General features: G+C 50.6%; 4 protein-coding genes across 4 annotated transcripts; 3 read left to right on the top strand and 1 right to left on the bottom strand.

Moving 5' to 3' along the window:
* Positions 1-290: 290 nt before the first annotated feature.
* T069G_01884 (uncharacterized protein) lies at positions 291-928 on the top strand (the record flags this gene model as incomplete). The annotated part of the gene is made up of 2 exons (XM_056169094.1): positions 291-441; positions 603-928. 2 exons carry the CDS (start codon positions 291-293, stop codon positions 926-928), a joined length of 477 nt encoding a protein of 158 aa, XP_056034410.1.
* A 5,247-nt stretch (positions 929-6,175) lies between these two features.
* On the top strand, positions 6,176-7,563 carry T069G_01883 (basic region leucine zipper domain-containing protein; the record flags this gene model as incomplete). The annotated part of the gene is made up of 3 exons (XM_056169093.1): positions 6,176-6,504; positions 6,568-7,083; positions 7,254-7,563. The coding sequence occupies 3 exons, from the start codon at positions 6,176-6,178 to the stop codon at positions 7,561-7,563; spliced, it is 1,155 nt and encodes a 384-aa protein (XP_056034409.1).
* Positions 7,564-8,455: 892 nt separating this feature from the next.
* T069G_01882 (replication fork protection component swi3 domain-containing protein) lies at positions 8,456-9,533 on the bottom strand (the record flags this gene model as incomplete). The annotated part of the gene is made up of 4 exons (XM_056169092.1): positions 8,456-8,619; positions 8,689-9,103; positions 9,172-9,247; positions 9,313-9,533. The coding sequence occupies 4 exons, from the start codon at positions 9,531-9,533 to the stop codon at positions 8,456-8,458; spliced, it is 876 nt and encodes a 291-aa protein (XP_056034408.1).
* A 324-nt stretch (positions 9,534-9,857) lies between these two features.
* T069G_01881 (NADH-ubiquinone oxidoreductase complex i, 21 kDa subunit domain-containing protein) lies at positions 9,858-10,725 on the top strand (the record flags this gene model as incomplete). The annotated part of the gene is made up of 4 exons (XM_056169091.1): positions 9,858-9,932; positions 10,000-10,016; positions 10,115-10,320; positions 10,445-10,725. The coding sequence occupies 4 exons, from the start codon at positions 9,858-9,860 to the stop codon at positions 10,723-10,725; spliced, it is 579 nt and encodes a 192-aa protein (XP_056034407.1).
* Positions 10,726-13,666: the final 2,941 nt, after the last annotated feature.

Below are 13,666 nucleotides of genomic sequence, written 5' to 3'. Positions count from 1 at the left end.
CAAGTTCGGAGATGGTTGGAATCAAGTCAGGTGGCGGATAAGGCGGGGTGACGCAACAAGAAAATCGACAAGCACCGCCACAGATTGCGATGCAGATTTGGCCAAAAAAGGAACCTCTCCAGCCACACTTTAGCCATTTGAATCAATGATGCGTTCATTTGGTGTAAGTTGAGCTGCCAGCAATAGGTTCAAATTATATCATATCCATATCTTCAGCACAGGCATTCTCATTCAAAGAATTGATTCAATAACCAATTTTTGAATACATGATCTCTTACAAGGCTGTCAAAATGGCTGCAAATACCAAGCTAAACGTCCAGTCGTTTCCTCGGCCGCCGCGGCTGGAAAAGATTGCTCGGCATCTCCGTATCACGTACAAGGACACCGAGATTGCCGATACGAAAGATGCGTATTGGGTGTTGGAAACGCATCATCCGCCAAGTGCGTCCCTCCGTGTGATATCATTGAAATTTCAATCAAAATGAGAAGGTGGTAATAGTGATGAGGATGATGGCGGTGATGGCATCAATCATTTGAGTCGTGGGCATCTTTCCAAGCCCATCCATCAAAGCAAAACTAACCAGCTGCAACCCAATTTCCAGCTTACTACCTCCCTCCATCAAGCATCAAGGTGCCCCTCAAGTGTACAAACCGCTCCAGCTGGTGCGAGTGGAAAGGCGCAGCAACGTATTACAGCATCGCTCTGCCGGACGGCACCGTCTCCAACCGCATCTGGTCGTACAACAGCCCGACGTCCGGGTTTGAACCCATCAGCGGCTACCTGAGTTTCTACGCTGGCCCGTGGGACTGCTTCGTCGATGGCGAGCGCGTAGAGCCTCAGCCGGGCGATTTCTACGGCGGATGGGTGACGAGCGAGATTGAAGGCATCGTCAAGGGCCGGACGGGCAATCTAGATCCCGTCGTCTGAGTCACACAAAACTAGAAGACGGCGTCATCTTGAAACCGTGTCCTGATTGATAATCGCATAGGCTACTTGATACACTTCAATACGAGGCGCGGACGTGGCATGTTCGGTTGGACGCTGCCTAGTAGGCAGATATTGAAGTTTAATTGCAACGCGTGGCATAGCGAGGCTTGGCTGGATTTTAGTCCGGCTGGATCTGAACCGCGGGAAATTTCCAAATGTCTCGACACGGGCTTCTAGGGTGTGTTTCAGATGAAGCTTCCAATTCGATATTGGATTTTTGGCGTCTTGTGCAGGGTAGGTTGATGGTTTGGGATATAGCCGGAATGAATCGATATCGGATCGATAGCGACGGTGTGGTGTGATGGAATGGGACACAGAGTATGCCTGCTGCATTGTTTTGCGGTTCAGCAATACAATTGCAACCACAACAACTTCCTAGTTGTTCCTGATGTTTTAGGTACCTAGTATAAAACTATACCAGTATTGTTGTGGCTTCAAACGTTGAACGCCCAATATGGTAGCATACCCTAAACCATAAAAGCACACCATAAAAAGCCTCGTTAAGTTTCATTAGAAGTATATCTTCCTCATTTCTGGCTCTTGGTGACAAAAGCGATGCATCATATATAACTTATACGCGTGGAGCATCAGGTTTGGTTTTACGCGTCGCGACAAAGCCTATTGCTGTGGCGTCGTACATGTCTCTATAACCTGCATGTATGTTAGTAGACAAATAGAGCACAACTCTAATTATAGTTTGGACGAAGAAACAATACATCATGTATGGAATAAACGGCCAATTTGGCTTGGAACACCAGGGGAAAGTATCAGTGGCTGGTTGATACATGTGCTTTGTGGTGACGATCGCTTGATAGTGATCATACAAACCCATCACCACAAGATATGGTTTCAAAATCTTCATCGTCGTAGCTCAAGCAGTCGTCATGTTGCATCACATCTCACAAACAGTGGCACTCGAGTCAGTTTACTGCCGGCAATCAGCTCTCGCTGGACCTCCGCCAACTGGAACATGACGGAAGTCTGGCTCCATGTCCATGCAACAAGCGGTCTGCAGATAGATAACAAGCAGCCAGGACAGGGCACCTTGCAGCAGCATCCTCTTGAATTCTGTTGGGCTCAGTTATATCATTCGGCTGCGTGTCCCCTTGCTGGCACCCCTCTAGCCTGTTCCTGATGCCCTCTCCTCCATAGAAAGCATATTCCAGACCACACCTACGGGTAGATCCCAAAGAGAGCTCAATTGCCGTGCAAGTGCATCATCTTGAATGCACTGGGGCGTCAAGGCGTCCAACGTGGCAAGCTTTACATGGCTCGCCTTGGGTCCAGTGCACAAGCTCCCCCCACAATTGAGCTTTTGGAGGAGACTATTTTTGCATGTGAACTGGGTCTGGATACGCTCGTACGAGTAGTTGTTGGAGTAATAGCTGTATGGTCGATCAAGGCTCACCGACCTGAATGCAAGCCGGACGTAGGAACGCCCAACAAAGCCCAGGCTTTTGCTTTCCGCTCGCAAGCATCGACGTCTTCCTGCAGCTTCCGGATCTCCACCGCATGCACAGAGAAAAACGCACAGGCAAGACAAGCCATTGGGCCCCCCGCCATGTGCTCAGGCATGTACGGAGACTCGTACGAGTAGAGTAGCCAGTGGGAGAGCGGAAGTCCAGCCTCGCAGTGCTCATGCCGTTACATCAATTTGTTTGACGGTGGTGATAGTGGCGAGTTGGGCTTCATCAAGTTGATAGTTGCGGTGAGAGAAGCATTTGAAGTCGTCGATTTTCCCCTCTTGTTCCTCACGAGTCCATCATTGGCCTACACTGCATGCATTCTCCACGCACGAGCGTTTTGGAGTGGAATGGAGATGCAGCACACGGACGATTCGACTTCCCCGCATACAGGACACAGACATACATGCGTGAGGGCACGCACATGCTTCGAGCTTGGAAGCATTTTCGTACTCGTATATAGAAGAATCAATGCATGCATGGGACGAGACCAGAAATCGAGGACTGCAGTTCTATCCACTTGGGCGCCATTGCAGGAAAAATGGCGTCGAATTGATGCCCTCTTTTTGCTTCACACATTGATTTTGATTTATGCAGTATGGAAGAAGTAGCAAAATAGCAAAAAACCTAGCAAAAGAGAAGAGCCGAGCAATGGTCGGGTAAACTGCCAATTAATTATGGCAGAATGGAGGCCATTCTCCCGGTTAGGTTACATGGCCTCGAATTTTAACGTTGAAGCCGGAGCTTTTACGGCAACGGTAGAGCGGAAAGAGAAGAGACGGGTGAGGGTGAATCTGGGGGTCCGCGAGAGAAAGAGGGGGATCATCGGCCTAATCAAGGGGAAGATGGAGGGAGGGTCTAGTTGCTATTCCGCCGGCAGAGACATTGGATGGGCATGGGTATGTGGTTTTGACAACGGAATGTCTTGCCGGGCGTTTGTGCGAGGGTTGTATCGTGCTTTTTGTTTTGGCGGTTGTTGTTGATGTTACCTATGTACAGGGTTTTATCAATTCCCATCGATATTCCTGCCTTTGGTAGTGTATGGTATTCATTATCCATTGGCAGCTCACTCTCCGTTTGGATTTGCTTTGCTTTCAATCCTTTGACTGGAGGAGAAAAAGGGGCGGCGCCAACGGCCCGCACTCCGAGATGAGATGCTATCGAGCACCGGCTGCCACACCAAAGCACTAGGTGCAGACCTTGGTACGCATTCTTTCACTTTGCCTGAGGAGATAGGCCCGAAGCAAAAAGAAGGCCCGCCTCCCTTTTCCGTCCATTGGACTCGAGCCCAAGCGCCAAATGCAAGGCACAAGCCGAGATGCCTTTCTGGTACATGTATTTGAGCTTCAATTGCACTATGTACTGTAGCATCCGGCTGCTCTTTTTGAGGGGTATTTTGCCTTTCCCACTCTTTTCTGCCTTCTGCTCTCAAATTCAATATTGGCATTGTTCAGTGCTTGCTTGTCTGCGCGACATCTGCCCTGGTCGGCGGCTCCCAGGCGAGACGCCAGCCAGGGTTTGCACGAACCCGCCGGTTCGATCGATGGGATTCTTCTCGCTTCTTTCCCTTGCCCCCACCAAGTGTGAGACGGAATTGGCATCTGGTGAGACCCCAAACAGAGCAGCTGCAGAGCGACTCCCGGGGCCTAAAGAGGCAGTAGGACAAGGAGTGAGACGAGAGTGGAAGAGCCATGTGGGCTGCCTATTGCCTGTACAAGCAGCTTCCAGCATTCCAGCACATGGGAATTTCTCATGTCATCCAAGGAACAAGGAACAAGAGTAAAGACCGCTGCACGTCCCCCAAAGCCATTGGGCGAGAGCAATGCCGGAAGTGGGAGGCCAGACGGTTGCTGCGTCTCAAGGGCTTACGTTGGTTCCGCAGAAACGGCGTCTAGTGATTACGTGCGCAACGCCAAAGTGAACATAGTAAGAAGATATGGACTGAGTCTGAGTCCGAGTCTGAGACGGCAAGGCATTCGCATTGAACCAAGAGCCGGACGGATCAGCTCGTTGCATGTGGGCTGTGCCTGTCGGAGCTCACCACGTATTGTTACATCTTGGCTCCGTCCATGTACATTCGTTTTACATGGACAGGCAGCATTCTCTAGACTAGCTCTCGGTGGCGCTGGACAATAGCATGAGAATAGAAACAGAGTGGCGAATCGCATCTCGTAACTGGATACGCCGTCTCTGGTAGATGGTTTATCGCCCACCAAAAGAGTGGGAATGTGAGGATCCATTACGGTCCAACCCCCCCTTTCTTCATTCTCCAGTTCTCCTTTTCTCCTCTCTGTTAGCCACTGTATACGCAGAAGCAGCACAGTGATAAACAACAGAGCAGAGCAGAATTGAGGCCTAACAATGGGTGAGGGATACTTGGAGATACCAATGGGATGTGCCGGATGAGGAGTGTGGCATGGCATCGCGCGAGGAGAAGCCCAACAAAATTCAACAGACGCACGTCGCTGCATGTACATCCTTGTATACTGCACTGCATCCCATGTACATGTAGATGTAGGTAACATGTCGCCTGTGCAGTACGAGAACGGAGTACAGTTCTGAAGGAAGCATCCCATCCCATCCCATCCCATCCCGGTACTGATTGGCATGCAGGTATGTCATGTTTTGGGCTTGTCTGTACTGCACAGTACTGCATGTACAGTAAAGTACGAGTAAGCAACGCACATGCAACCATTGAATTCAACAATAACTCCGTACAGTGAGATGGGCGGGAATCAATGGCAATGGCTCGACGAGAACTGGAGACTGGCGTTGCACGTGTCTCGGCGATACTGTACAGCACAACAGCTGGAACCTCAATACATGTACTCAATAAGACATGGAACCATTGATGGAACCACTGAAATTGGCTGGAATTACTTTCGGCCACTGCCTCATCTATGGATTCCCGCCTATTTGCACTATATTAGCATCTTCCGTGTGAACGACTCTCGGTTCAGCCGGAATCCTCTTTTTGCCTGTTCCAATCTCTCTCAGCAAACACGGAGGAATTGGGATTGGAGCACGACATCCAGCATTGTGCGATCAACCCAATCCCTCCAATCCATCTGAATTCCAGCGCCCACCCACTGTAACACGCACTATCAGGCCCCCCCCTGCAGCAGTCAGATTAGTGCCGGCCCACCCCCAGCCCAGTTCCAGCAGCCCCCTGAGCCCCTTCAGAGGGCCCTTCTTAAAGCCCCGCCTGATTCGAGGCTCAGCCCCGCCCTGAGGCCGTTTCGTTAAGGGCCTGCCTGGTTTCGATTGATCCGCAACCACCCCTTTCCCCTGCCATTGCTGCCTCAGGCACCAGCTCGTGCCACCAACAAGGCCAACGTGTCCTCAAGATAAAGAGACCAGCTTCGCCGCCTTGAGCATGGATCTCACCATTCCGACACCAGCCAAAACAAAGAAGCCACTCTGTCCTCTTCTGCCACTGACTCATCCAGTGAGCAGAGCCACGCCATTCGCTGACTCACTCGTTACTGGCGCCGCTTGGTTGCCTGTCATGTCACTGTGTAGGACGCGCTTTGATTGCCTTTGATATCTCCACTGCGCTGTGACAAAAGCAGACCGTTGCCCCGGGACAACTTGGTTGCATTTGCATCACAAGCAACAAACACAACATAAGCAGAAGCTTGAGCATTAGTGAGAGCAGAGAAGCATTAGCATCAAAGAGAGCGTCCTACCAACAACAGCAAGTCACAAGACAAGACGGGCAACTATGGCGTTCCAGCAGTCTCCTCTCCTCAAGTTCGAGGCCTCACCAGCCGAATCATTTCTCTCCGCTCCCGGCGACAACTTCTCATCACTCTTCGCCGACTCTTCATCAATACCATCAACTCTCAACCCCAAGGAAATGATGACCCCAGACTCATTCGCCGATGACCGGCTCGACTCTCGTCTGTCTGCCATCCCCGAGTCACCAGAGGCCGACAACGATGACATGGACATGGCCGCCACAGAACACTCATCATCAGAAAAGAAGCCCGTTAAGAAGAGGAAATCATGGGGCCAGGTCCTTCCTGAGCCCAAGACCAACCTCCCTCCTAGGTATGTCCTGGTCTTACACCAGAGCAACACATGACGTAGTACTAACCAAGCTTGCGCCTGCAGAAAACGAGCCAAGACTGAAGATGAAAAGGAACAGCGCCGCGTTGAGCGTGTTCTTCGGAACCGCCGCGCTGCGCAGTCATCACGAGAGAGGAAGAGGCTCGAGGTTGAGGCTCTCGAGAAGCGCAACAAGGAACTAGAGACGCTTCTCCACAACGCCCAAAAGACAAACCTGATCCTGGTCGAGGAGCTCAACCGCTTCCGACGCAGCTCCGGTGTCGTCACCCGCTCATCCTCTCCCCTCGACTCTCTCCAAGACAACATCACACTATCTCAACAACTATTCGGCTCACAAGATGGCCAAAACATTACCACTGAACAGTCCTTGATGGACCAGATGATGCGCTCCGCGGTCAACCCCACCGTGAACCCCGCCTCTCTCTCACCCGCACTCACCCCCATCCCCGACGAGAAATTCCCCCACGAAGAGGAAGAGCAAGAAGAGGAAGCTGAGGAGGAGGAGAAGAACAGCCAACAGACCGTCTCCACTGATTCGACACAACGTCCTGCAGAGATGTTGTGCGACCCGCAGTGTCAATCGGTGGAGATGCCCCTGTCCCTGTCTTCTCTCACTCCGGCGCAAACTGCCTTGGCTTGGACTCTGTACATCAAGATGATGTTCCTTTCAGCCTCGGCGCTGCTTTCGGCCTGTCAACGGCCCTTGATGCAGATCGCTATGTCCTCGAAAGCTCACTTCTCGCTTCGCCCAACTCCTCAACTCTTGACGACGATTATATGGCTGGTGACTCTGCCACCTGCTTCACGAATCCTCTCCCCTCCGACTACGACTTCGACATCAACGACTTCCTCACAGACGACGCAAACCACGCCGCCTATGACATTGTGGCAGCGCGCAACTATGCCGCTGCGGACCACGAGCTCGACCTCGAGATCCACGACCTTGAGACTCAAATCTCTTCGGACCATCCTATCCAGCAGCCCCAGTCTGGCGCGTCCTCTCTTGGATGCGACGATGGAGGCATTGCGGTTGGTGTCTGAGGGACGCGACGATCGGGACGGGATCTCGGCCTCCGAGTCTTGTGCGACGCGCGGCGATAGCGAACTGACTCAATCTCTACGCAGCGTGACTTTGCCGTCTAGGGAAGTCCTCCTCACCCTCTTGTGGGCCCTAAAAGTCGAGGAGCGGAGGATTCGACACAAGCAGGCCGCGGCTCTCGATCCCAAGAGAAGCGCCCCGGCAGACCAACAACGTCGACGACGTCGACAACGCAATCACCAATATCAAATTCCATCGTTTTCAAAGTAGTTGAGGGTTTTATCTAGGGAATGTTTGTTTACTTTTCAAATGGGATGGGCAGACGGGATAGCCACACAAAGGGGTGGCTACGTCTATGTAACGGTTATGGCGCAAAGCGAAATGAGCTTCACGGCTGAAAAAAGAGCCGTTTATGAAGCCTTTATATCTTTAATCTTTATGATATCTTGTACTCTAGATAGCAACAACACAATACCACTGTTGCCACTACCATTTTATTGTTTCCAATATTGTCCATGACTGTCCACACATAATACCTATGTACTGTATACAACCATTAACACATGACATGTAGACTAGGTATTATAAACATTAGCATTTGGTTATGGAAATGATACGGTCCGTGACTGTCCACACATGATATGTAGAATATTACAAACATTTACCTCTGGTCATGCACAATTTAAAGTGATTCGTCTACAGCAGGTAGTCCAGAGCTCGTTGATCCATATGTTCGCTATATACCCAAGTCATCATCATATCGTCTACAGCCCTCTTAACGCCAATGCAAAACAAGTCCTCTCCCAATAAACGCCGGCTAAATGAACATATGCCCAATTCCAATTCACTTTACACACCCGTCCCCGTTCACCCTACATAGCCAGTCAGCCAGGCTTACCACAATCCCTCCATCTCCTGCATGGCTTCCTCTTCATCCGCAAAGTCGTGCCCCTTGTCATTGGAAGTGGTGTTGCTCGTGCCATTCTCCGCAGAATGTCCGCTAGAGCGGTCTTGCACTTCTGCTTCCGCAATGAGGGCGTCTAAATCGTCTTCTTCGTCTAAGTGATGAGTGCCAGACGCGCTATTTTGCTTCGTTGTGGCAGCAGGGGCTTGTCGATTATCCATGCTTTCGGCTTCGGCCATGAGAGCTTCCAGGTCGTCGTCGTCGGGGGCGTCGTTTGACGGCGCAGGACGAAGAGCGTCTGCCGTTCGCGCTGGTCCTCGGGGCGTAGCGCCGTATAAGTCATCGTCATCAGGGATATCGTCTCTCTCTGGAGTCTTTTGCGTCCTTTGCGCGGGAATGCCGCCTTCCGTCACTTGCGAGTCCTCGGTAATGGCTACAGCTCCAATGTCCAGCTCGTCATCGTCGTCGTTGCTGGCCTTGGGGCGGCCTTCATTGATCCATTCGCTTCGTGCGCTCACAAGGGCCTTTTTGTGGCCGGCTTTCTCAACCATGGCGAGGGCATCGAGGAACCGGGCTTTGGGGAAGAGGTCGTCGAGCCATAGCTGGTAGAAGGAGAGGAGTCTTGAAGCGTCTGAGAACTTTAGACCGTGGAAAATAGAAATTAGTCAAGTGTAATTATGAATCAATGATGGTGAAATATGCGTACCTCGTGGCCCTTTCCTTTTAGCTTGAGGCCGAAAGCTCGTCTTCTCAGCTTGGGGATTCCAGCTGGACCTAGCAATCTAGGTAGAAGAGTTAACATAAAATCCTTTTACACTGACTTAGTACCTGTATATATAGACTTTACCTTTCTTCATCAAGCTTAACATTTGGAACTCTCACTCGTTTCTGAACAGAAACCTCCTCTTCAATTCCCAGTCCAGAGTCGGGCTCCTTTCGCTTTTTGGAAGACGATTCTGGTGGGGGAGTGGGAGATCCAAAGGGATTGTCCGAGTCGTCAAGACCATAGTCGTCCAAATCATCGCCATGCTCCTCCAGCAGACGTCCGAATTTAGCTGCTGAGGGCATGATTGGTTTCTTTTCTGATTCTCTCCTTTTCGTTTTGTCTTGTTTTGCTTTGCTTTCAATTTACTTGCAATAATCCAATTGGCGTTACTATCGCTCTTCCTACAAGCTAGACGCGTCTCTCTCTATCTTATCATGGTGGGGGGACCGCGTCTTTAGCTCGGTACGTATCCGCCATGTTTAATTGATTCACGTGACCAAGCCAACCAATGCTCCCACGTGATATCTTGTTTCCTAAGGCACTAACAATTGCAAGTTGCAGCTTCGGCCTCAGATCTCTCGATCCAATTGAGCGCTGCATTTTGGGGTCGCAAATCTACAGCAAAAATGGCCTCGACAACGACCAAGCAGACCCCGGCGTCCTTTGTCGGGACCAGCAAGGTCGTCGAGACTGACTATCCGGTACGTTTGGCGCACAATTGGCAGCGCAATGGCGAGCCTACGGCTGACTGACTTGAATGGGATTTAGCTCATCGACAACGACCCGTACGTTTTACCCTCGGAATCCCTGGTTTTCTGTCTGGCAGGACAATTTTATGTGGTGTACAAGGCGAATTGACGAATGCTGATGGGTTTCTGGGCAGTCACTTTAAGCGGGTTATCGGATATGCGAGAACGTCAGACTATGTAGCTGGTGCAACCTCTGCGGCCTTTGCACCAGCCGCTCTCTATGCCCTCGAGAGGCTTGCCCCGTCGCATGTTGGCCGGGGTGGTTTTGCCAAAGCTATGCGGTTAGCCGGATTCATTGGCTTGGCCGGTGGTTTCCTCTACTTTTACCAGCGATCAGCCCGTACGTTTCTTTTCGCACGACCCCTCATTTTTCTTTTTGGCATCCTTGGTTCTGAAGACTCGTTCGACTGTTGGACGGCAACTGCCGAGACTGTGGCAACTGACTCTTTGAAACCCCTTTACAGTTCGATTCTACGGCGCTACCGAGAACTCAAGGGAAGTGGAGATGGATATGCGAGAGATGGTTTCCAAGGTCAAGGCGGGACAGCCTCTGTATGGCGAGAGCAAGCTGAGCCCGCACCTGCAGGGGGTTGCGGCCCGACAGAGCAGATACTCTGCGCTCTTTTTCAGCACAGTACCGTGGTTCAACTTTGTCAACCACAACCAGCACGGCGTGGACACGGCCAAGTACTATCAGCAGGCCGAGAGGGAACTGGAAGCAGAGCGGGCGGCGGGCAAGAGCTAGACGGGGATCAAATGTGTATATTTTAGCGGGACTACCGCTTCTTGCGGAGAAGAAAAAATATTGCAAGATTCAACGTCTACGGGAACTGCGCATTGAGATGTGCGCGTTGTGATTTTGCCGGTGGTTATGAGCCCACTGGTTTGCGTCATCTACTAACACTAGGTTTCAGTTTACGTATTCTGATGCTATCAAACAAGGAATATCATGTTCCCCTCAACTACACATGGGTATAGAGTTATGACAACAGCTACATATATCCCACAACCTTAGACAACAAGCTACCCCTCGATTCAACCGCGGCTCATCAGTCGAGATCTCGGCTTACGCAAAAGCTACTAACAAATCCGCTGAAAATACATCACCACTATTGGAAATTATGATAAATCAACATGTCTACGCAATCGCATTCCAAATGCTTGTGCCCTTACATGAAACATGGCAGAGCATGGATAAAGCTTCACATGTCACCCCGTGGGGGCTGAAAAAGAATGAACACACCACCGCGAACGGAATCACGGACTGATTACATTCCCTTGAGACGCCTCAACTGAGCGACGGATACGAAGAGGCTGAGACAGAGGACCCCCGCAATCTGATTATCTACAGAAGAGATCTGGGCCACCGCGGTCAAGTGCCTGAAAGGGAGGTAGCTGGTAGCGTTGACCCGATGCTCTGCCAAGCTCACCGTGGTGTTGAGGGCATCTATGCTGTCCCATTGGGTGGAATACGAACACCCAAGACACAAGGAATCAGCTGGCGGGCGCAGCACAATACAATGACAATTGAAAATGAGACCCTGGTTCGGCTGAGCCGGCAAACGGAGTTTTATGGTCACCAGTGATCTTTTGGGACCGCGCCCTTTCCCGAGCTGAGCCTGAACCATTTCTGACTGATGCCATGCTTTAGAGATAGTCTTGATGAATGTCCTGTCCACGCGCACGCCACAGTTCCAACGGCTCAGCTGGCGGGGGATCCTTGGGTTGTCTGCCCAATCTGACCAGTCGGAGTTGCAGCAAAGGCTGGATACGGTAAGATGCCTTGTGAACTAAGCTTGGTTTCTACTCCCACACCTGTGGTCGAACTGAGACAGCTTCTTGGACGACTAACGGTGACGCCACACCGGACACCTAGGCTTTATGATAGCCCATGCTGAACCCATGCTGAATCGCCTGACATGAGCTCACGATCGTGCACTCTTAGCCATGTCCATGCGGGGAAATGGTGTGAGACAGTAGGACTTCATCGCTGAATTCGAGGCTTGATGACGGCGATGGACATCCTTGTTAGCGCATGAAGGCAATCCTGGCCCTTTGCGGAGAGGACTTGGCGCGAGAGCCGCTGGGAGACTTGACGAGTAAGACGGGGATTATGAACCGGCAGGCGAATCTTGTGAAGATGAGACACGCATCACGCATTGTCTACACTCGTCGCATCACCTGAATGAGGAGTCCATCAACGAGTTCTGCCCCGCAGTTGCTCAGGCATAATGCAAATGTGAATAACAAGACGTCATGGGAGCTTAGCTTTGCAGCCTCTTTCTCAAAACAAGAAGATCAAGGGAACCCCCGATGGCATGGGAGACGCTTTCTAGCCCAGAATAATCTAGGTTTCATGAAAAACGGAAGAGACGAGCGGCTCCCGCGGTTCCTTTCACGGGCCGTTGCGCTGAGCAAGGGTCGCCCTGGCCATGGGTTTCGACTCCATGGACAGAGAAAGCTTAGTAGTTGCTACTATTGGGACAGGTTAGTGATTTTCATGGTTGGCTATTTTTTCTTTTTCCTTCTTCTTGTTTCTTAATCAAGGTGATGTGTGATTGATTGTTCGGTTCTAACCCAATACGTTTTGATGATCATTGTCGACCACGTTGCACGCAGCTCCGATATCCAACCCCATCGAATCCGATTTAGTCCGAGACATATTGCGCCTTCTGGCCCGCTGAAGACATGTCTCTTGACCTATTTGTCTCAGACAAAAAAGAAAGGAAAGGAAAGAAAAACAGAGCTAGTGAGATCTGAGTTGCACTCAACGTCAAGCTTCTTACTAGCACCATGTAAACGACCACTTACACCAGTCTGCTGGATCGCAAGCGAGAACTCCGATGTAACACCACCCTTTTTATCATCACGCATTGCGACGGCGCTTCTATGCATACGTCCGAGATAAAATTCTTCTGCGCCGAATATAACGCGAGGATGCCAGCGGCAAGGGGGTCCCACGATTCGTCAGTTGTCATTTCCTACTTAAATTGGACAGGGGGGAGGGTTGGTCGAGGATTCGTTGGCCGACTGGTGGAATGCTACCAAGTGCCGGACGAGGTGATGAATCGACTTATTCTTATCACATGTGAAAAAAAGACATTTTGGGGTATACGAGTACGCATTGAAACTCTGATTTATAACGCATTTGATACTAGAAAGAGTTCGATATACCCTGAACATGGTTCGTTCCTTGTTCGCTGAATCGAGGATTCCGCAGTCCACTGCCCACCCCTGGAGATGCTCAAAATGGGAGCGACCTGCATATTGCCGTTACAGCTGGGAATGGATGGATTTGGTAGCTTCCCGTTGAGTCTGGGTATATGCAACCCCGGTGTGACAATTGCAACCCATGAGTTTAGATGTTGACAGATTTCAAGTTTTTTTATCTCCTTTTTGCGAGATATCTTCATATGATGAGGCAATAACCTGCTATGAATACTGGGGAACCTGGATACGATCAATACGAATGGCTTAAGGTCTGGAGGACTTGCCGAGGCAGAGACAAGAGGTTATCTACGGTCACATCACAAGGTGTTCCCATCCGTTTCTGTTTATCTATACTCGTATACTTCACATCTATAGATAGACACATTACAAAGGGTTATCTTATCGTATGTTCCTCAGGATGATCCACACACAGCATTTGTAACGATATCAATGTGTCGATGAAGATGGTCTTTTGG

This window comes from Trichoderma breve, chromosome 1 (genome assembly GCF_028502605.1).
Source record: "Trichoderma breve strain T069 chromosome 1, whole genome shotgun sequence".
Classification (NCBI taxonomy): domain Eukaryota; kingdom Fungi; phylum Ascomycota; class Sordariomycetes; order Hypocreales; family Hypocreaceae; genus Trichoderma; species Trichoderma breve.
This window is presented reverse-complemented; position numbering and strand designations above follow the sequence as displayed.